The sequence below is a fragment of the Rhinoderma darwinii genome, chromosome 4, assembly GCF_050947455.1.
Source record: "Rhinoderma darwinii isolate aRhiDar2 chromosome 4, aRhiDar2.hap1, whole genome shotgun sequence".
NCBI classification, from domain to species: Eukaryota; Metazoa; Chordata; class Amphibia; order Anura; family Rhinodermatidae; genus Rhinoderma; species Rhinoderma darwinii.
The window spans coordinates 229,478,858-229,501,868 of NC_134690.1; the positions used below are offsets into that span (position 1 = coordinate 229,478,858).

At 40.6% G+C, this 23,011-nt stretch overlaps 1 protein-coding gene across 2 annotated transcripts in view; it reads left to right on the forward strand.

The window, feature by feature from the left end:
- ARMC2 (armadillo repeat containing 2) overlaps positions 1 to 23,011 on the forward strand; it is a 107,119-nt gene that overhangs the window by 72,720 nt on the left and 11,388 nt on the right. For both annotated transcript variants that reach the window (XM_075862249.1, XM_075862250.1), the window contains exons 9-12: positions 3,427 to 3,529; positions 12,091 to 12,311; positions 16,843 to 16,988; positions 17,640 to 17,739. In XM_075862249.1, the coding sequence (XP_075718364.1) occupies positions 3,427 to 3,529; positions 12,091 to 12,311; positions 16,843 to 16,988; positions 17,640 to 17,739 (570 nt within the window). The remainder of the gene's footprint in view (positions 1 to 3,426; positions 3,530 to 12,090; positions 12,312 to 16,842; positions 16,989 to 17,639; positions 17,740 to 23,011) is intronic.

The window sequence follows — 23,011 nt, forward strand, 5'->3', positions numbered from 1 at the left end:
AGTTAGGTTTACGTTCATATGAACATGCATTACCTGACCGAGCCTATCTTTTATTCTTACTTGCTCCCTCCTTCCTCTGAGTTATAACTTTTACTTTCTCACAGAATCTGCAACTCGACCCCTATTTTCAGATCTGTTTAAACTGAAAGGAGATAGTGAGGAGAACACAGTATGGGATAAATGGGTCCGCTGATCTCTAAGGCCCCATGCACACGTCCATAGAATTCATCCGTAATTATTACGGACCCATTCACTTCTATTGCCCACAGATACCTTCCCATATATTTATGGGAAAGTGTCTGTGCCATAGAAAGGCTCCGTAAAAGATAGGACATGTCCTGTTTTTTGCTTTTTACGGACCCTGCTCTCATACTTTAGAGTGGGCGCACGTCCCGCAAATGCGGGTGGCTGTCCGCGGCCAGCCATGCCCATAATCACAGACCGTGATTACGGGCTCGGTCGTGTACGTGGGGCCTAAGGGAACTACAGGTCTAGCTGGCGCGGTATTTGTGTACATTCATTCATAAATGGACCTGTGGCCCCTGACCGTAAAGCAGGCCATACGTTAGAGATTTCAGATGGCCATTTTGTGATTTACTTGTTGTTCATAGTTGATCTGTGAAGGTTGTCATTCTGGAGTACCACTCCATAGGTAAAACAAAAGTCACCAATTGATCGGCTATCTGCCACAAAGGACTTTACATGACTGCACCCGACAAAAAACTGAAAAAATCCAACTTTTCCACAGATATCCGTCTGTCAACCTTTTTTCATGTCACCAAAAAGACCAACAGTTGTCAGGAAATGGTCTAAATCTGGCTTTTCGGCTATCCAAAATCTCTAGTGTATGGCCAGTTTAAGCAAATTACAAAGTTAGATCATGTCTAGTGCTCAATAATTAAAATGCGATCTATGTTCTACAAAAGCAACTTTGGGTACAGAAGCTTGTTAGTGTGGGGTTATCCCACAATTCAAAGTTTTTGTCAAAAGCCCAGTACCCTCTTAGCATCAGAAAATAGAATACCACTTGCCCAAATAAAATTACTATGTGCTTCCCTTTTATTTACCGTACTTTTACTCCGTTTCTCTGGTTGGAGCAGCTTTCTTCAATGAGCAAAGAGGGCGGTCCCGATGCTCTACCCACATGACCAGCATTTCTAACTGGGAAACGACCGTTCCCAGAAGCACACTACATCTCCTTCTGGCTCCAGGCACCTACCACCTCCCATATTCATGCATTTACCACTAGACATCAGTAAAGCACCACGATTGGGTACAAATAAAAGCAATATGTCCCCTGGGGTGACAGAAATGATAAAAGTAAACCTCTCTAGACACACACACACACACACACACACACACACACACACACACACACACACACACACACACACACCTTGTAGTATGTACTGTTCATGTCACCAACTTGTGCCTCTGTCACTATACAATGTTCAGCCCTACTAAGACCAGCACAACTCTTCCTGTGCACATGAAAGGGTTAATAGGAGCAGATTAACTTTTTGTTTGCCCCCTGAGCTTGTGAGAAGCAGAAGCAGTAGGAGGGGAGGGGAGAGAGCTCTGCAAAACATATCTACATATGCCTCTATCACTATAGAAGCCCTGATAAGACAATCAACTTTGTCTGTGAAAGGGTTAAAGAGGATCTGCCACTAGTTTAGTAATGCCCAATCTCCTAGCTAATCTAATAGGCACTGTCACACTAATAATGCAAGTGAAAATTGTGTCCCAAGACGTTTATTATTTTAAAAGTTATGAACTTTTTTCTAAATATGCAAATTAGGCTATTCTGGACAAATGGGTGTCAACAGCAGCGATTCTCCTGAGGTGCAGCTGCCTCACAGCCTCTGACGCTGTCCTATCAGCATGAAGCTGCTTCACACAGTGTGAGAGACTGAGGCTGGAGGGAAGGGGGATCATTTCAAATAGCCATATCTCCGACTGTGGACCACCTAGAACAGTGCTTCTAGTGGCATATGAAATATGAGACTCACCTTACATATGGCAGTTCTAGCTGTGAAAAAAACAGAGGTATCTTTCGTTGAAAACACAGCCGGCAGTAGCGTAACTACCGCTGCAGTAGCCATAGCAGCTGCTAAAGAGCCCACGGCATGAGGGGGCCCATGCCCAGTGGCGCCGGTAGCAGCCGCTATGACTGCTACAGTGGTAGAGACGCCACATTCAATAGTATCTGCATCCTTAGGACGCAGATGTTGTTGAACATTATGGCAGAGAAGGGAGGTACGACGTCACTGGATCACGCCGGCCTATGCAAGGATCCTGTCGGCTTAGTGGAACAGCTCAGTTCATTGTGGGAACGAGGCCTAGGTGAGTATAATTTTTTTTGTTTTATTTGTTTGGGGGGCACTGTTTACCAGGCGGAGGTGGGGGTTTGTATGGTACTATCAACAAGGGGGAGGTGGGGGGCACTGTCTACCAGGGGGTAGTGGGAGGCTGTATGGCAGAATCTACAGGGGTGGGCTGTATGGCACAATCTACAGGGGGGCACTATCTACAAGGGGGGCTGTGTGTGGCACCCAGGGGAGGAGAAGGGAGGGGGGCGACCAGCCAAAAGTTTGCTATGGGGCCCAGTCTTTCATATTTACGCCCATGCAGTCGGGAATAGAAGCTGTGTACTATATGATCAGGCTGTGTTGCTGGGCTGGGAAGAGGAGAAGCTGCATGATGATTGGTGAGCGTCATACAGAAAACATTACACCGCCCAGAGAGAAAAAAAAGGATAAACTCCCATAGTATAGCCAAATTAGCATATTTAGAAAAATGCTCATAACTTTGCAAATAATAAATGTTTTTGAAAACAAATCACACTAGTTTTCAGCATCATAGCACCTATTAGATTAGTTAGGAGATAGGGAATTAATAAACTAGTGACAGATCCTCTTTAAGTGTGGGTAGGGGGATCCGATGGGAACTTACTGAATGCAGGGATGAGAGACACAGGTCTTCTCTGCGCATGCTCGCCCTGTGGGCTGAAGACAGAGAGACAGTGACTACATAGGAGTAATGCATGATGAACTGAGCATGGTCCACCTAGAGGGGAGAATTACTGGAGGACGTGTGGGGTAGCAACGGAAGGTAAACCGAGTGGGGATGGGATATTTTGGAGGGTGATAAGTCAGGAATGGCACATTTTCAAAAAATGTGTAAAGATATTTGATTTTAGGTGTAGTACACACTGAGCCACCAATGTGATCTTAGGAATCAGTCTGAAATCTGACTGGAGAGATTGTGTTACTCATTGTAAAGTTGTCTCATACTGTGCAGTAAAGGCTCATTTCGTGCACTGAAAGCTGATTAGCCATTGGCTAATATTATGTTTAACGTATTTACACATTTCTGTTAGATGTTATGAATTGTGAGTTTAACTTTTTGTTTCTTTCTGCCCAGTTGAGAGTAAGTGGCAAAAACCTCTTAAACATCTGCAAGCTTGTATTTAAAATAAGCAGAAGTGAGAACAATGATTGCCTCTTCCAAAGTGACAACATGATGGGTGAGATCATTTATTCCTATTTTATTTTTCTCTATTTTCCCCAGAAATGCTAGCATTGCAGTTTTGATTTTTTAATATAGTATGATATATATTTTATCAGATTTTTATATGTTAACAGACACTCTAATAAAGCACTGCAATGCCAACTTTTACCCGGTTTTAAAAGCAAATGAATATACCATTTGAGAACTACTGTAAGATTAAAGCATCCACAGACACAGTTCTACTGCTTGAAACCAGCCCAACAAATGAACATAAGAATTGATATTCATTTTGTGATATGACCGTTCTCCAGGCACGTGCCATAGCTTGTTTGTGATCAATAATATAAAAGATTTTCGTTTCTGATGATTGGACATCATATTGGGTATTTAAAATGAATACAACTATAGGTATTGTGATATCTTATCGTCGTTCGTGTCTTTCACGGTTTCAAGTAATATATTCCATATCTCTTAATGCATATGTTTTAACCCCTTAATGACCAGCCTATTTTAAACCTTATTGACCAAGTCATTTTTTACGTTTTTCCATCGTCTCATTCCAAGAGCTATAACTTTTTTATTTTTGCGTCGACATAGCTGTATAAGGTCTTGTTTTTTGCGGGACAAGTTGTATTTTTAAATAGCACCATTTTGGGGGACATATTATTTATTGATTAACTTTTATTAACTTTTTTTTGGGAGGGAATAGAAAAAAACCTGACATTTCGCCACTCTTTTTCGCGTATTAAATCAACGCCGTTTACCCTGTGATATAAATAACACAATAACTTTATTCAGCGGGTTGTTACGATTGCAACGATACCAAATTTGTATAGTTTTTGTATGTTTTACTACTTTTACACAGTAAAAACGCTTTTTTTTCAAAATTATTTGTTTTTGTGTCTCCATATTTGAAGAGCCGTAACGTTTTTATTTTTTCGCCGATGCGGTTGTATGAGGGCTTTTTTTTTGCGGGAAGACTTGTAGTTTTTATTGGTACCATTTTGGAGTAGATGCGACTATTTGATCACTTTTTATCAAATTTTTTTAAAGTCCGGATTCACAGAAAACAGCAATTTTTCCATAGTTTTTTATTAAATTTTTTACGGCGTTCACCGTGCGGGTTAAATAATGTAATAGATTTATAGTCTGGGTCGTTACGGACGCGGCGATACCAAATATGTGTAACTTTTTTACTTGATTTTGTTTTTTTAATAGTAAAGCATTTTGTAAGGGGAAAAGGTCGGTTTTTAATTTTTTTTTCACATTTTTTTTTAAAATGAACTTTATTAAACTTTTTTTTACTTTTTTACTAGTCCCACTAGGGGACTATAATATGCGATTCTCCGATCGCTATTATAATACACTGCAATACTTCCGTATTGCAGTGTATTATGCTTGTCCGTTTAAAACGGACAGGCATCTGCTAGGTCATGCCTGCGGCATGATCTAGCAGGCATTCGCTCCAGGCAGACCTGGGGGCCTTTATTAGGCCCCCGGCTGCCATCGGAGACAGACACTCTGCGATTTTATCGCCGGGTGTCAGTGGGATGAGAGGGAGCTCCCTCCCTCTCTCCAAAACCACTCCGATGCGGTGCACGCTATTGTGCACCGCATCTGAGGGGTTAAACGAGTGAGATCGATACTTATATCGATCTCACACGGCAGAGCAGGGAAGTTCCCAGCCCTCAGCTACCTCTGGCAGCTGAGAGCAGGGAGATTTGACGGCTCCCTGCTCTGTTTACTTTATCCTGATGCAGTGCCGTAAAAAGGCTTATGCATCAGAATAAAGCCCGTTAGTGGCCGCCGTTAAAAGGCGTATTGGCGGTCACTAACGGGTTAAAATGGATAGATCAGACAGGGCAGCATGAAGAAAATTTAGAATTTTAGGAAATTTAGAACTTGTGGCGCTCGGCCAGCGCCACTGGTATGAGTCCAAGTATATTTATATATTCACGCACATTCAAGTATAATCATATATACTTGGACTCATGCTTGCGACACTCCTAAACTAATTAACATTACCGAATAAATGACAGCACACGGAAATCAGCGTGTCTGTCGCTGCTTTATGATGCCCTCAGACAGGGCAGCATAAATATCTGACCTATCTGCATTTTTATAAAGAGATATGGATTGAAAAATAATCTGATAACTTGAATCAGCCATGGCTGTCAAACCATTGCAGATTTGTATGTATTGTAAAGCATAAATAAATATGTTTTTATTGAAGAATTTGTATCTATACAGTTGCAAGGAAAAGTAAGTGAAATTGTATTTTGGAATTATCGGGATTTCTGCATTGATTAGTAATAAAATGAGATCTGTTTGTTATCTTAGTCACAAGTATAGACAAACAAAATGTAACTAAACTAATAACACACAGTTGTACTGATCATGTTTCTTATTGAGCACAACAAGTAACCATCCACAGTTCAAGTAATTGAACCCTTGAACTTAATAACATGTTGATCCCCTTTAGCAGCAATCGCCACCACGACACGTTTCCTGTCGCTGCAAATAAGACTCGCCTAACGTTGAGGACGAATTTTGGACCATTCCTCCCTGCAAATGTTTCAGTTCATCAGTATTTGCATGCACAGTCATCTACATGTCATGCCACAGCATCTTCATAGGGTTAAGGTCAGGATTCAATCTTCTCCTTTTAAAACCATTCTTAATTGCGTGCTTAGGGTCATTGTCTTGTTGCATCACCCAACATCTCTTCAGCTTGAGGTCATGGACTACTGCCCTTAACCCCTTAAGGACGCAGCCTAGTTTGGGCCTTAAGGCTCAGAGCCCATTTTTCAAATCTGACATATTTCACTTTATGTGGTAATAACGTCGGAATGCTTAAACCTATCCAAGCGATTCTGAGATTGTTTTCTCGTGACACTTTGGGCTTCATGTTCGTGGTAAAATTTGGTCGATATATTCAGTCTTTATTTGTGAAAAATTGCAAAATTTAGAGAAAATTTACAAAAAATAGCATTTTTCAGAATTTAAATGCATCTGCTTGAAAAACAGACGGTTATACCACCCAAAATAGTTACTAGTTCACATTTCCCATATGTCTACTTTTCATTGGCATCGTTTTTTGAACATTCTTTTATTTTTCTTGGACGTTACAAGGTTTAGAACATAAACAGCAATTTCTCATATTCTTAAGAAAATTTCAAAAGCCTTTTTTTGAAGGTGCCAGTTCAGTTCTGAAGTGGATTTGAGGGGACTATGTGTTAGAAACCCCCATAAAACACCCCATTTTAAAAACTAGACCCCTCAAAGTATTCAAAACAGCATATAGAAAGTTTTTTAACCCTTCAGGCATTTCACAGGAATTAAAGCAAAGTGGAAATTAAATTTGCAAATTTCATTTTTTCTGCTGAATTTCAATTTTATTCAATTTTTTTTTAGTAACAGAGAAGGTTTTACCAGAGAAACACTACTAAATATGTATTGTCCAGATTCTGCAGTTTTTAGAAATGTCCCACATGTGGCCCTACTGCGCTCGTGGACTAAAACACAAGCCCTAGAAGCAAAGAAGCACCTAGTGCATTTTGAGGCCTCTTTTTTATTAGAATATATTTTAGGCAGCATGCCAGGTTTGAAGAGGCGTTGAGGTATCAAAACAATGGAAACCCACCAGAAGTGACCCCATTTTGGAAATTACACCCCTCAAGGAATTCATTTATGGTTTTTGTTATCATTTTGACCGCACAGTTTTTTCACAGCACCTATTTGAATTGGGCTGTGAAATGAAAAAAATGATATTTTTTCCAATAAAATGTCATTTTTGATCAAATTTTCTTATTTTCACAGGGAACAACATACCCCATTTTGTTGCCCAATTTGTCCTTAGTGCGGCAATACCCCATTTGTGGTGATAAACTGCCATTTGGGCCCATGGGAGGGCTCAGAAGGAAAGGAGCGCTATGTGTTTGTTGGAGTCCAGATTTTGCTGGATTGGTTTTCGGGTGCCATGTCGCATTTGCAGAGCCCCAGAGGTATCAAAGCAATGGAAACCCACCAGAAGTGACCCCATTTTGGAAACTACACCCCTCAAGGAATTCATTTATGGTTTTTGTTATCATTTTGACCGCACAGGTTTTTCACAGCACCTATTTGAATTGGGCTGTGAAATGAAAAAAATTATATTTTTTCCAATAAGATGTCATTTTTGATCAAAATTTCTTATTTTCACAGGGAACAACATACCCCATTTTGTTGCCCAATTTGTCCTTAGTGCGGCAATACCCCATTTGTGGTGATAAACTGCCGTTTGGGCCCATGGGAGGGCTCAGACGGAAAGGAGCGCTATGTGTTTGTTGGAGTCCAGATTTTGCTGGATTGGTTTTCGGGTGCCATGTTGCATTTGCAGAGCCCCAGAGGTATCAAAGCAATGGAAACCCACCAGAAGTGACCCCATTTTGGAAACTACACCCCTCAAGGAATTCATTTATGGTTTTTGTTATCATTTTGACCGCACAGTTTTTTCACAGCACCTATTTGAATTGGGCTGTGAAATGAAAAAAATGATATTTTTTCCAATAAGATGTCATTTTTGATCAAAATTTCTTATTTTCACAAGGAACAACATACCCCATTTTGTTGCCCAATTTGTCCTTAGTGCGGCAATACCCCATTTGTGGTGATAAACTGCCCTTTGGGGATAGGGGGGGGGTTCAGAAGGAAAGGACCACCATTTGGCCTACTGGAGCTTTTCTGGTGCTAAGTCATGTGTGCAGAAGCCCCTGAGGTACCAGTACAGTTGAAACCCCCGAGAAGTGACCCCATTTTAAAAACTACACCCCTTAAGACATTCATCTAGAGGTGTAGTGAGCATTTTGACCCCACAGGTACTGTGTAAAAGATAATGCGCAGCAGATGGTGCAGTGTGAGATTTGCAATTTTATATATGTATATGCCATTTCAGTGTCCAATATAGTGTGCCCAGCATGCGCCACCGGAGATATACACCCCTTAAATTGTAATGTGGGTTCTCCTGGGTACGACAATACCCTACATGTGGCTGTTATCAGCTGCCTGGGCATACGGCAGGGCTCAGAAGGGAAAGATGAGGGGGGTAAGCTGTGCGGAGTGCATCAGGGTAAATTGAAAATCAAGGGATGTATGATACATTTTAAAACAATCTTTTATACAGAGCCCTGGTTTTTCGGGACACGTGTCACATTGGTATATTGTGTTCTTCCTTATCCCCCTCTTATAGCAGACTCTGCACCTCTTTTGACTCTTTCCCTTTCCACCGGTTTGGGGACCTTCTCCTGGAAAGTGTTGCCCTGGTACGATGCGCCCCCCCTTCCTGGTCCCTAAAGATTAGATCTTGAAATTCCAGGAAAGTTCCCCTCTGGCCTGCACATCGACGTAGCACATACGCATTGTACAATGCCATCTGTATGATGTGCCCGGCCAGCTTCTTATACCTCACCGCATGGCGCTGTAGGGCTTCAGGACTTGATTTGACAAGTCCATCCCTCCCATGTACCTATTGTAGTCCAGGATGCAGTCTGGTTTGGGGGTGGCCTTTCCTTCATATATCCTAAATCTGTAGGTATACCCTGATGCACTCTCGCAGCTTATACATCTTCACGCCATACCTTGCCCTCTTACCTGGCAGGTACTGGCGGAATTGAACCCTCCCTTTAAAATGTACCAGGGACTCATCAATAGAAAAACACTTCTCGGGGGTGTATGCTTGGGAAAACCGGGCACTGGAACGGTCTAATAGGGGTCTCCGTTTATACAAACGGTCAAAACTGGGGTCATCTCGGAGTGGGCACGGCTCATTATCAGTATAATGTAAGAAGCGAAGTATTGCCTCATTTATTTATTTTTTTAGGTTCCAGTTCATTTCTGAAGTTGCTTTGAGGGGCCCATATATTAGAAACCCCTATCAAACACCCCATTTTAGAAACTAGACCCCTCAAAGTATTCACAACAGCATTTAGAAAGTTTATGAACCCTTTAGGTGTTTCACAGAAATTTAGAGCAAAGTAGAGGTGACATTTACTCTTTTTATACCATTTTTTTTATAACACAAAAGGATTTATCAGAGAAACGCAACTCAATACTTATTGCCCAGATTCTGCAGTTTAGAGAAATATCCCACATGTGGCCCTCGGGCGGTAATGGACTGAAGCACCGGCCTCCGAAGCAAAGGAGCACCTAGCGGATTTTGAGCCCTCTTTTTTATTAGGCACCATGTCCGGTTTGAAGAGGTCTTGTGGTGCCAAAACATTGGAAACCCCCCAAAAGTGACCCCAATTTGGAAACTAGACCCCTTGAGGAATCCATTGTAGTTTTCATGGGGTGCATGCGGCTTTTTGATCAGTTTTTATTCCATTTTTAGGTGGCGTGGTGACTAATAAACAGCAATTCTACTATTGTTTTTGTATACTTTTTTTTTTACAGCGTTCACCGTGCGCTATAAATGATATATTAACTTTATTCTGCGGGGCGATACGATCACGGCGATACCAGATGTTTATAGTTTTTTTTTATGTCTTATGGCGTTTGCACAATAAAATACGTTTTGTAAACAATCATTCACTTTTTGTGTTACCTTATTCTAAGAGCCATAACGTTTTTATTTTTCAATCAATAAAGCCGTGCGAGGACTTATTTTTTGCGTAACGAACTGTATTTTCCATCAGTACCATTTTTAGGTACATGCGACTTTTTGATCTCTTTTTATTCCATTTTTTGGGAGGTGAAGTGACCAAACAATTGTGATTGTGGTACGGTTTATTAATATTTTTTTTTACGGCGTTCACCGTGCGGGATAAATAACAAAATAATTTTGTAGTTCAGGCCGTTACGGACGCGGCGATACCAATTATGTATAGTTTATTTGTTTGTTTATATATTTTTATTAATAATAAAGGCCTGATAAGGGAAAAAGTGGGACTTTTACTTTTATTACTTTTAAAACTTTTATTTTCTTATTTTTACACATCTTTTTTTAACTTTTTTTTTACTTTATTACTTTGTCCCACTAGGGGACATGAGGGCAGGAGGCCCTGATCGCTATTCTAATACACTGCACTACATGCGTAGTGCAGTGTATTAGAACTGTCAGCTACTCACTGACAGCAAGCATAGTGGGTCCTGACGTTGTCAGGACCCACTAGGCTTCCGTCTATGGCATAGCCGGACGCCATTGTTTGGTGTCCGGTTGCCATAGTCACCATCGCCGGCCGCTATCGCGTAGCAGGCCGGCGATGGCAGCTTAACCCCTAAAAAGCCGCGATCTCTATAGAACGCGGCTTTTAAGGGGTTAATCAGCGGGGACACAGCGATCGGTCCCCGCTGTAGGAGCTGTGACAGCTGCTGAACAAGACAGCAGCGTCACAGCTCCTGTATGTGTCGGGAGGACGGCCGAAACGGCCGTTACTCCCGAGACGTACTATTACGGCATGGAGCGCGAACGATACAGCTGCCATGACGTAATAGTACGTCAAGGAGCGGGAATATTATTTTGTAAAATGTTTTGACACCCCTTTGAATTCATTGTACACTCGATGATTGCAAGGTGTCCTGCCCTGAGGGGGCAAAGCAGCCCCAACTCATAATGCTCCCCTCCACCATGCTTAATACTTGGGATGAGTTTTTGGTGTGCAGTGTTCTTTTTCCATCAAACATAGCAGTGTAAATTTGTGCTAAATGTTCTACTTTTATCTCATCTGTCCATAGAACATTTTCCCAAAAGTATTGTGGAGCTTTCATATGGTGTTGGGCAAACTTGTGACGGACTTAAATAGGTTTTTTTGGACAGCAGCTGCTTTTTTCGTTGTGTCCTTTTTGTGAACGCCTTTCTTGTTTAGTGTTTACCTAATAGTGGACACGTGAAAATGGGTTTTTGCCGTTTGTAGTCTTCAGTAGGTATTTTGCTGTTCACATTGGATTCTTCCTCACCTCTTTCAGGATTGCTGGTTTTGCTCTTGGAGTGATTTTAACACCTACTTCTAGGGAAAGTAGCTACAGTCCTAAACATTCCCCATTTGAAGACAATTTTTCTAACTCTGGATGGATGTTTACCCAGGTCTTTAGCAATGCTTTTTGTAGCCTTTTCCAGTTTTATGCGTCTTTAGAACTAAGGTCTTTAGAACGTTGTTTGCTTCGAGACACAGTTCACAATAACCAATCTTTCTTGAGAACAGATTTGTCAGTAACCAGGCTTTGTGTGCCTTAAACGGGCAAGGCATCTGTGAAACCCACACTTCCAATCTCATCTACTTAACTGAAACACCTTTTGCCAATTACATCTTGGATAACTCATTAACCAGTTTTACTTACTTTTTCCATCTGCACTGTGGATGTTTACTCAATGTGCTGAATAAAAGACATGAACAGTACAACTGTTTTTTGTGTTAGCAGTGTAGTTACGTTGTGTTTGTCTATAATTCTGGCTTCGATAACAATCAGACCACATTATATTAGAAATCAATGCAGAAAAACTGGTAATTCCAAAGAGTTCACTTTTTCTTACAACTGTACCTTGCTTTATATTCGCTTCCTACAGTCTTTACTTTGATACTGACTTGCCAATGTTTCTTGCAGGTGTGCTGCTTGAGGTCCTGCAAAATGAGGATGCACAAGCTAACAGTGAGGCTTTCTTGTATTGTTTGGGGACTATCAAATTCCTGTCTGGTAATACAGTGCTTCTAAATGAACTACTCAATAAGGAAGCTGTAGAAGTACTAATAGAGTTAATGAAGATTATCCGATTTAACACTGTTCCAGAAAATACTTCTTCGAATATGAGCCATCTGCTAGTTCAGGTCTGTTTACTCATAACAATTATAACCTTGGTTGCTGATCTCAATATTAGCCTGCTAAGGTTTGTGTGTATAGGAACCTAGGAAATGGTTGTGTTGTTTTTTTTTCTCTTTGTTCTTCTTGTGGTACAAATGATGGAGAACCCATGGAGAGTGGCTACAAACAAAGGATTTTGGAGATTTTCTAGTTCAGAAATATAAAAGAGGTTCTTGACTATTGCCACCTCTTGCTTTATGCAAAAGTGAATGAGACCTTAAAACAATGCCTGAGGGGTTGGTGAATGACAGGAATTCAAAGAGCAACTCTGTCATACAACACCCCGTCAGGCCCTGATTTAGGCATAACACACTTCATCAGGTATGCCTAGAGTGTTCCTTTAACCCCTTAGTGACCACCAATACGCCTTTTCATGACGGTCACTAAGGGGCCTTAGGCTAGGCCGTCGCCCTTTCACGGCTTCCCAGTCTAAGCCCTGCACGGGTGTTCCGTTCAGGCTGGAGCCGGGGCTCAATCTGATGACAGCCAGACTCCTGCTCCAACGACCGCGATCGAAGTTTACTTCGATCGTGGCCGTTTAACCCGTTAAATGCTGTGGTCGATAGCGACCGCAGCATTTAACTTGTTTACAGAGGGCGGCTGCAAATACAATCGTGGGCCTCCAATGGGGTGCCATGGCAGCCGGGGGCCTGAAAAAAGCCTTTAGGTCTGCCCTAGGCATATGCCTATTAGGATGTATCGGAGGCACATCCTAATAGATTACCTGTCAGATTTACACTGACAGGCAATAATGCTCTGGTATACGAAGTATACCAAAGCATTATAGCAGCGATCTAAAGATCGCATAGTAAAGTTCCCTAGTGGGACTAAAAAAATAAGTAAGTAATGTGAAATGAAACATTTTTTTCCATAAATTTATTTAGTAAAAGTGTAAAAAATAAATAAAAGTACACATATATGGTATCGCCGCCAGCGTAATGACCCAAACAAAGTTAATATGTCATTTAAACCGCAAGGTGAACACCGTAAAAAAAAAACACAAAAAACAATGGCAAAAATGCTATTTTTTTTTTCATTGCCTCACAAAAAAGTCATAAAAGTTAAAGTCCAATGTACCCCAAAACAGTACCAATCAAAACTATGTCTCGTCCCGCAAAAAACAAGCCCAAAAAATCTCTACATAGATTGAAAAATAAAAAAATTACGCCTCTTGGAACGCGGCAATTCAAAAACAAATAATTTTAGTTCAAGAGTGTTTTTATTGTGCAAAAGTCATAAAACATAAAAAAACTATACATATGTGGTATCGTCGTAATCGCACCGACCCATAGAATAAAGGTAACGTTACTACGCCACAGTGTTATTTACGCCACACAGTGAACGGCGTCAATTTAAAACGCATAGAACAATGGCGGAATTTCAGGGTTTTTTTCTATTCTCCCCCAAAAAAGTTGATAAAAGTTAATAAAAAAAATTTACCCCTAAATGGTGCCATTAAAAAGTAAAACTAATCCCTCAAAAAACAAGTCCCATGCAGCTATGTAGATGGAAAAATAAAAAAGTTATAGCTCTTTGAATGCGACTATAGAAAAACGAATAAAATAGCTTGGTCATTAAGGCCTAAAATAGGCTGGTCACTAAGGGGTTAATTACACATTGTCTCTTCTGGAATGTCCATACTTGAATAGGGAAAAGAGTAGCAATTTCACATGACTGCTCTATTACCTATGTAGTTACAATGAATCTCAATAGGTTGTGTTCAAGGGGGACTTTAGGCATGGCCAGAGGCAGCAAAACAGAAGATTAGCCACCATGGCTCATTAACCTGCTCATGGTAGTTTATCAACTATAATATTTCTTTTACTTTTAAAGACCACTCAAAACTAGGTTGTTGACTTTTCATTATCCTCCACTTATGTTCTCTTAGTAGTGCTATATGCTGTCACAGCAACATGTGCTGCCACAGAAGAAATAGTTTTACACACGACTACTGTGCTTGGCACAAAAACACTAAAATTTTGTTTCGCTTAACACAAAATAATGGTCTAGACCTGTCAAATGTTAAAACTGAGAGAGGTTACTGTTTTAACCGCCTTCCCGCAAAGGACATACTGTTACCTCTTACTGCAACAGAACATAAAAGTATGTCCAGTGGATTGCACAGACACCGCTTCTGTGCCCAACAGCAGCAGACGCTAACAACCCGCTACAACGGCTGGGATACGAGTTATCCCCTTTATTTTACAAAAACGTCACTTTTATTTCAGAAAATTGCAGGTGGGGGAGGGATTAGAGAGTAACTGTAGTTTCAGAAAAGTTTTGTTATATCAAGAGACATATCAGAAGTTTTGATTGGTAGAGGTCTGGATGCCATTCCCCACTATTTCTGAAACTAAGGGGCACTCAGCGTTATCGGCTCTCCTCATCAGCCTTAAGAGAGCTCACATAGAACATCTTCAGCCAAATGAGGGGCACCGATCACAGCAGGCCGCTCAGCTTAGCACAATCTGTCGCTTTTTTTCCAGCGATGGTGGGGACTCCGCAACCAGACACCCAGAGATTAAAACTTCTGATATTGCAAACGTTTTCTGAAAGTACAATTAAGGTGGTCTTACACAGCCCGATGTGGGCCATGTATACGAGCGCCGATCAACGAAACCGCTCGTTGATCGGCAATCGTTTGCCCCTTTCACAAAGTGCTAGTATCGTTACTACGATCGCTCGTCCTCATACATTATTATCATGTCGGCAGCACGTTTCCCTGTTTACACATGGAGATGTGCTGCCGACAACGATAATATTTTCGGCATTTAAAACTACACAATCAGCCGATGAACGAGCGTTTGCTCATTTATCGGCTGATAGTTGCCCTGTTTACACATGGCAATGATCGGTAACGAGTGTTCTGTGAATGCTCGTTTGCCCGATAATTTGCCCGTGTAAAAGTGCTCTACCTGTTTAACCCCCTTCACAGCTGCCCACCGTCTTTTGACGGCGGGCGGTTCCGGACCAGAGTCTACAGCGACTGTAGAAAAGGCTAATGAGTAACAGCTCCTGCTTAGAGAATGATCCCTCACTGTATCATTAACTACTCCTGTACTTAGAGCAGCCTCCTAAATATGTCTGGGATCGTAGGAACCTCAGATCCAAACCGTTTAATCTTTGATTGCCATGGTCTGTAACTGCTGCATGATCAAAGGGAACGATTGGAGACTGGGGAATGCTCTGCAATCAGCCCTAGGGACATAGAAAGGACCCCGGGGCTGTCTGCTCAGTAAGCCTGCTGTTCGTTCACACTATGTGTTGCCCTAACAGCAGCCTCTGTCAAAGTGACAGTTTAATTTATTAGCATACAGGAGTATGCTAATACATTATAAGTAAAAAATAGTGATTAAAAAATTGTCCCTTCATGGGATTTTAAAAAAAAATTAACAAAAAAAAGAAATGTCCACAAAAAGTAATTACTTTGTATAAAATATATTTTATTGCCGATACATTACATAAAAAAACAAAAAACTACACATATCGGGTATCTCCATGACCGTAATAACCAGAAGAATTAATTTAACAACCGCTTTTTTCTATATTTACACCGCAAAAATAAATTCCATGAATTAGACAGTAATTTGTTTGTATCCCCCAACTGCGCAAGAAAAATATACAATTTCTCTCACATAAGACAAGGCCTTACAGCCACGTCAATGAAACAAATTCAAAACTTACGGCTGTTGAAAAGCAGAGAGGCAAAACCTTTTTTTTAAAAATTAACTGGTCGTTAAGGCCTTTTCAGACCTGCTCATTAAGGGGTTAATAAATATAACGTTTGTGTCAACGCCATTTTTTCAAAGTAGGAATGCGAGAAAACAGGCATATTTTCCCTGATGATAAACCAGTGGGAGATTCCTGCTGTTTAGGGTAATGCCATTATTTGTAGAGGTCTAGGGCAGTAAAGGGGTTGTGTACTTATAATTGAATTTATTTACACTCAATAGGTCCAATATAATAATATAACTTCATAGGGGACAAAGTTACATTTTTGTATAATACAGAACTACACATGCCCTGCTTGCATAGTCATATACTGTAGTTACATGATAAAATTCTGGCTGCTTGCATACACCACTAGGGGAGCACATTACATACAGATTTATAGAGATCCCATTGAATTCATTACTAGCTGTATAAATCCCTTAGATGCAGGCAGAAATTTTTTCCCTTTTAATTTTATGGGGGTCAGTGGCATTGTGTTCTTTATTTGGCCCGGTCACGGGGGCTAGTACCAGCTGTAATGAAAAAGGAAACAGAAGTTGTCCTAACGTAGCACTAAGCTAGGGCTACATTCACATTAGTCGTTTTTCATCTTCAGTAGCTATGGTTGCTCAGCAGTCATATTAATTTTTAATCTTGTGCCTTTTTTTTATGATATACTGTTCCCTCGCCAGTTACATTCATGCCAATATATTCCAGTTGCATAAATAACAAAGTCAATGTTACAGTTAAAACAAAATGTTGTTGTTTTTTTTAACTTTCACTCAGCTGACCGCAACACTAAGGAACCTTGCTGATCTTTCCAAGTCACGTCCAAAGTTTCTCGCAACTAATGCTTTAATGGAGTTGTGTGTTCTCTTGGAGCATTACATACATGATAAAGATATATGCACCAATGTTTCACGAATACTAAGGTATTTATCATTCGTTTTATTATTACTTAGAATAATATTCACAATATAATATGCATTCACCCAGATTGGCCTGTCACCGCCTGACCATGTTAGCACCAGCCATGGGATTCTCTAAAAGTAGATGACCCAACATTAATCTCCTGCCTCTAGTTAATTAAAAAAAAAGTAAAATCTTCATATTAATATTTGCATGTGACTTGCAATATGGAGAGTGAGTCATAATGTACAGAACTGTGGTAATTCATGGCTTATAGGTGATCATAGAATGATTCATATTGAGATTAGACTTTTGCTTGCCATCGAGAACTAATGTTATTGTATTGTCATTACCCATTAAACAACTGCAGCTTCCTAAGTCATACTCCGATGTTTTTTTCTTTCATTGCGTCATACTTTACTTTCTAGCACATTTTTAATAACCAGTTTCTCATTGTTTTTATTATTTTACATAATATGCAATAAAGTGGTTACATTCAGACATTACTTTTGTCTTTGAAATTACATTATTGTAAGGGCATGCCGTTTCAGTAGATTATAGTCTTTTTAAATGACTGGACATGTTGAACAGAACAATGAAAATGACTATGCCTTATAGCATTGTATATACAAAAAAAACTGTTTTTCTTTGTTGTTGTTTTTTTTTTTTTTTAGCAAACTCTCTCTCTACCACGATTGTTCAATGGCTTTGGCAGATTGCTCCAACTGTTACCCCATATTCTTGTCCACACTAAACAAACATCCAAATAAACAGGTTTGTTTGTTTTGTTTCCATTCTAAATGTATATTGTGTGTAAACCTCATATTACGTTATTAATATGAGCTGAGGAGTGAAATAGTTTCTGGTTTGTGAATATAGTTCTCTTTCTGTAGTCCTATTACACATAGTAAAAAGGGGATTCAGAATGTTACTGTAACACTGAATAGAGTCAGCAATGTACTACCCTATATTTTTCTCTTTGTATATACATATATGTAATATCTTTATCAATATCTCCTCAACATTAGTTAGATATATTAGCATGTTTGCCCCATCTTATATGCACACACCGATCAGCCACTGACAGGTAAAGTGAATAACATTTCTTCTCTCGTTACAATGTCACCTGTCAAGGGGTGGAATATATCAGGCAGCAAGTGAACTGTCAGTTCTTAAAGTTGATGTGTTGGAAGCAGGAAAATTGAGCAAGTATAAGGATCTGAGCAACTTTGACAAGGGACAAATTGTGATGGCTGGATGACTGGGTCAAAACATCTCCAAAACAGCAGGTCTTGTGGGATGTTCCCAGTACCTACCAAAAGTCCAAGGAAGGGCAACTGATGAACCAGCGACTGGGTCATGGGTGTCTGAGGCTCATTGACGCACATGGAGAGCAAAGGCTAGCCCATCTTGTCTGATCCCACAGGAGAGCTACTGTACCACAAATTGCAGAAAGAGTTCATGCTGGCTATGATAGAAAGTATGAACACACAGTGCATTGCAACTTGATGCGTTTGGGACTGTGTAGCCGCAGACAGGTGAGAGTGCTCATGCTAACCTATTTTCACTGTTAAAAGCACCTACAATGGGCACATGAGCTGGTCTGATGACTCACATTTGCTTTTAAATCATGAGGTTGGCTGGATACGTGAGCATCGCTTACCTGGGGAAAAGATGGCACCATGATGCACTATGGGAAGAAGGCAAGCTGGCGGAGACAGTGTGATGCTCTGGCCAATGTTCTGCTTGGGTCCTCGCATTCATGTGCATGTTTCTTCGATACGTACGCATATAAATAAGACTAACACCTTGCCCATCTGGGTACTAACTAAACATCAGGTTTCTTCACCTATGGTACACCATGAATACAGTGTTCCTTGGATCAGGCTTTCCACACTATCCCTGTGTGGATTCCCCGGCTCTGACCCTCTCTGCACTAACTGTAGAACTTTTATGGCTCGGTAAGGAGCCCAGTAGATTCACCTGGGCTAGTGGTAAAGCCTTTACTAGCGTGGGGAGCGGAATGACAGGTCCCACTACCAATCCTACCTGGCATTCTATAGTAATTAAGTCCCAGTACACACGTTTTACAAAAGCTTTACTGGATTCCTTTATCTCACCCATCTTAACCAACTGAGTGAGATATACACCCCCTCCAGTACTTTTTCTTCTGCGGGCTTACATACCCCCCCCCCCTTTCTTCAAACCGGAGGTTCGGCACTTTCAGCCTCCAAGCAATGCACTTTAGAGCGTGCACTGACATTAGCCTGTATTTTCCCCATCTGTGTTCCAGAACAAAATTTACATTTTGTAGCAACAGAAACCACCTAATTACCCTTGCGGTTTTTATCCTTGTTTTGGTTCATCCATGCCAGGGGGACATGATCTGACCATATAAACTTTCTAATAAGGAGGTAATACTCACTTGACAGCCAAGCTTTCACGCTCAACTATTACATAATTTTTTTCAGCAGGAGTCTAATTCCTGCTCAAATATATGAGCGAGTTTTCCTCCCATTCACCACTTGTGACCGTACCGTGCCCAAACCTGCATCCGAAACTTCCGTCTGGACTAGAAAATCCATACTAAAATTAGGGGTAATGAGTACTGACTTTGAAGGCTTTGTAAAGCCTTCTCGGCCTCTGAGGTCCTTGTCACCTTTACTGACTTCCCACATTTGTCAAGTCAGTCAGTCTGGGGCTCTAATTGAGGCAAAATTTGGCACAAATCTACGATGGTAGCCAGTGATGTAGAGAAAAACCCTGACCTTATTATTTGTCAGCGGTCTAGACCAGTTCTGTATTGCCTAAACTTTTTTAACCTATGGCTTGATTAACCCCTCTGCCAATGGTATACCTAAAGTATCTGGCTTCCTCTATCCCTAATGCGCATTTCTCAGGGTTTATTGTATATATACTACTGTTCAAAAGTTTGGGGTCACCCAGCCAATTTTGTGTTTTCCATGAAAACTCACACTTTTATATTTATCAAATGAGTTGCAAAATGACTAGAAAATATAGTCACGACATTGACCAGGTTAGAAATAATGATTTTTATTTCAAATAATAATTTTCTCCTTCAAACTTTGCTTTCGTCAAAGAATGCTCCATTTGCAGCAATTACAGCATTGCAGACCTTTTGGCATTCTAGCTGTTAATTTTCTGAGGTAATCGGGAGAAATTCCACCCCATGCTTCCAGAAGGCCCTCCCACAAGTTGGATTGGCTTGATGGGCACTTCTTGCGTACCATACGGTCAAGCTGCTCCCACAACAGCTCTATGGGGTTGAGATCTGGTGACTGCGCTGGCCACTCCATTACAGATAGAATACCAGCTGCCTGCTTCTTCCCTAAATAGTTCTTGCATAATTTGGAGGTGTGCTTTGGGTCATTGGCCTGTTTGTAGGATGAAATTGGCTCCAATCAAGCGCTGTCCACAGGGTATGGCATGGCGTTGCAAAATGGAGTGATAGCCTTCCTTACTGAAAATCCCTTTTACCTTGTACAAATCTCCCACTTTGCCAGCACCAAAGCAACCCCAGACCATCACATTACCTCCACCATGCTTGACAGATGGCGTCAGGCACTCTTCCAGCATCTTTTCAGTAGTTCTGTGTCTCACAAATGTTCTTCTGTGTGATCCAAACACCTCAAACTTCGATTCGTCTGTCCATAACACTTTTTTCCAATCTTCCTCTGTCCAATGTCTGTGTGCTTTTGCCCATATTAATCTTTTCCTTTTATTAGCCAGTCTCAGATATGGCTTTTTCTTTGCCACTCTGCCCTGAAGGCCAGCCCCGGAGTCGCCTCTTCACTGTAGACGTTGACACTGGCGGTTTGCGGGTACTATTTAATGAAGCTGCCAGTTGAGGACCTGTGAGGCGTCTATTTCTCAAACTAGAGACTCTAATGTACTTGTCTTGTTGCTCAGTTGTGCAGCGGGGCCTCCCACTTCTCTTTCTACTCTGGTTAGAGCCTGTGTGTGCTGTCCTCTGAAGGGAGTAGTACACACCGTTGTAGGAAATCTTCAGTTTCTTGGCAATTTCTCGCATGGAATAGCCTTCATTTCTAAGAACAAGAATAGACTGTCGAGTTTCACATGAAAGCTCTCTTTTTCTAGCCATTTTGAGTTTAATCGAACCCACAAATGTAATGCTCCAGATTCTCAACTAGCTCAAAGGGAGGTCCGTTTTATAGCTCCTCTAAACAGCAAAACTGTTTACAGCGGTGCTAACATAATTGCACAAGGGTTTTCAAGTGTTTTCTAATCATCCATTAGCCTTCTAACACAGTTAGCAAACACAATGTACCATTAGAACACTGGAGTGATGGTTGCTGGAAATGGGCCTCTATACACCTATGTGTAGATATTGCATTAAAAACCAGACGTTTGCAGCTAGAATAGTCATTTAGCACATTAACAATGTATAGAGTGTATTTCTGATTAATTTAATGTTATCTTCATTGAAAAAAACTGTGCTTTTCTTTCAAAAATAAGGAAATTTCTAAGTGACCCTAAACTTTTGAACGGTAGTGTGTGTGTGTGTATATATATATATATATATATATATATATATGTGTGTGTGTGTGTGTAGTTTTCACTATCAAGGTGTGCTGTCTCGTATTTTGAAAGGATTTATATATATATATATATATATACACACACACACACACAGGTCCTTCTTAACAAATCAGAATATCAGAAAGTTAATTTATTTCAGTAATTCAATTCAAAAAGTGAAACTCATATATTATATAGATTCATTACACACAGAGTGATCTATTTCCAGCATTTTTTTATTTTAATGTTTATGATTGTGGTAACAGTTAATGAAAACCCAAAATTTAGTGTCTCAGAAAATTTAGAATATTCTATAAGCCCAATTTAAAAAATGATTTTTAATACCGAAATGTAGGCCTACTGAAAAGTATATACAGTATATGCCCCCATACTTGGTCGGGGTTCCGAATCTGCATGAATTACTGCATCAATGTGGCGTGGCATGGAGGCGATCAGCCTGTGGCACTGCTTATGTGTTATGGAAGCCCAGGTTGCTTTGATAGCGGCCTTCAGCTCGTCTGCATTGTTGGGTCTGGTGTCTCATCATCTTCTTAACAATAACCCATAGATTCTCTTGGGGGTTTAGGTCGGGTGAGTTTGCTGGCCAATCAAGCGCAGTGATACTGTGGTTATTAAACCAGGTATTGGTACTTTTGGCAGTGTGTTCACACTCATTGGGTACCTGATCCCTAATATCTTGCCTCTTACTATTTCAGAAATATTCCTGTTTGTTTCTTAACAGGAACAGGTTACATCAGTGCGGGTGGGGGTGGCGGCGGCTATTGGACAAGAGGCCGAAAATTGTGTAGGCTGTGGTATCCTAGCACAAGCTGCATATTGTTTATTATATGAAGGATTGTATAGATGCAATCATATTTTATTTTCCTATAAATATTTACAATGTTCCTTCATATGAAAGCGAACCTGTCACGTTGAAAATCCAATCTGCGGGCAGCATGTTATAGAGCAGGAGTAGATGAGTAGGTTGATGCATGGTTTCTTTAGCAAAAGATTCAGTATAACTTGTAATTGACTTATGTAAACTTTTGCTCATTCTGGGCTTAGGAGTGCAGTGGACGGTCCTACACAGTGATTGACAGTCCCCTGTATGAGTGTGAATACAGAGATAGCTGTCACTCAGTGATTAGGACCGCCCAGAATGAGCAAACCGTTACAGAAATAAATTACAAGTTATACTGAATCTTTTAATACAAAAATATGTATTAATCTTCTCCGCTACTCCTGCTCTATAGCATGCTGCACGCAGATCTGTCTGCATTTTCAACGTGACAGATTACTTTTACATACAGACCCTTTATATTACATCAGAAAATCTGTTTATATCTACAATAAAGTTTTTCGTTTGGTTAGTTTTAATTCTCATTAGGATTCCACACCCAGCCACTGAGCGTCCTCACGACAACCGCATGAAGGAAAGCATGGAAAGAAATGTCTGCCAGTATTTAATACAAGCAAGATGGAATAT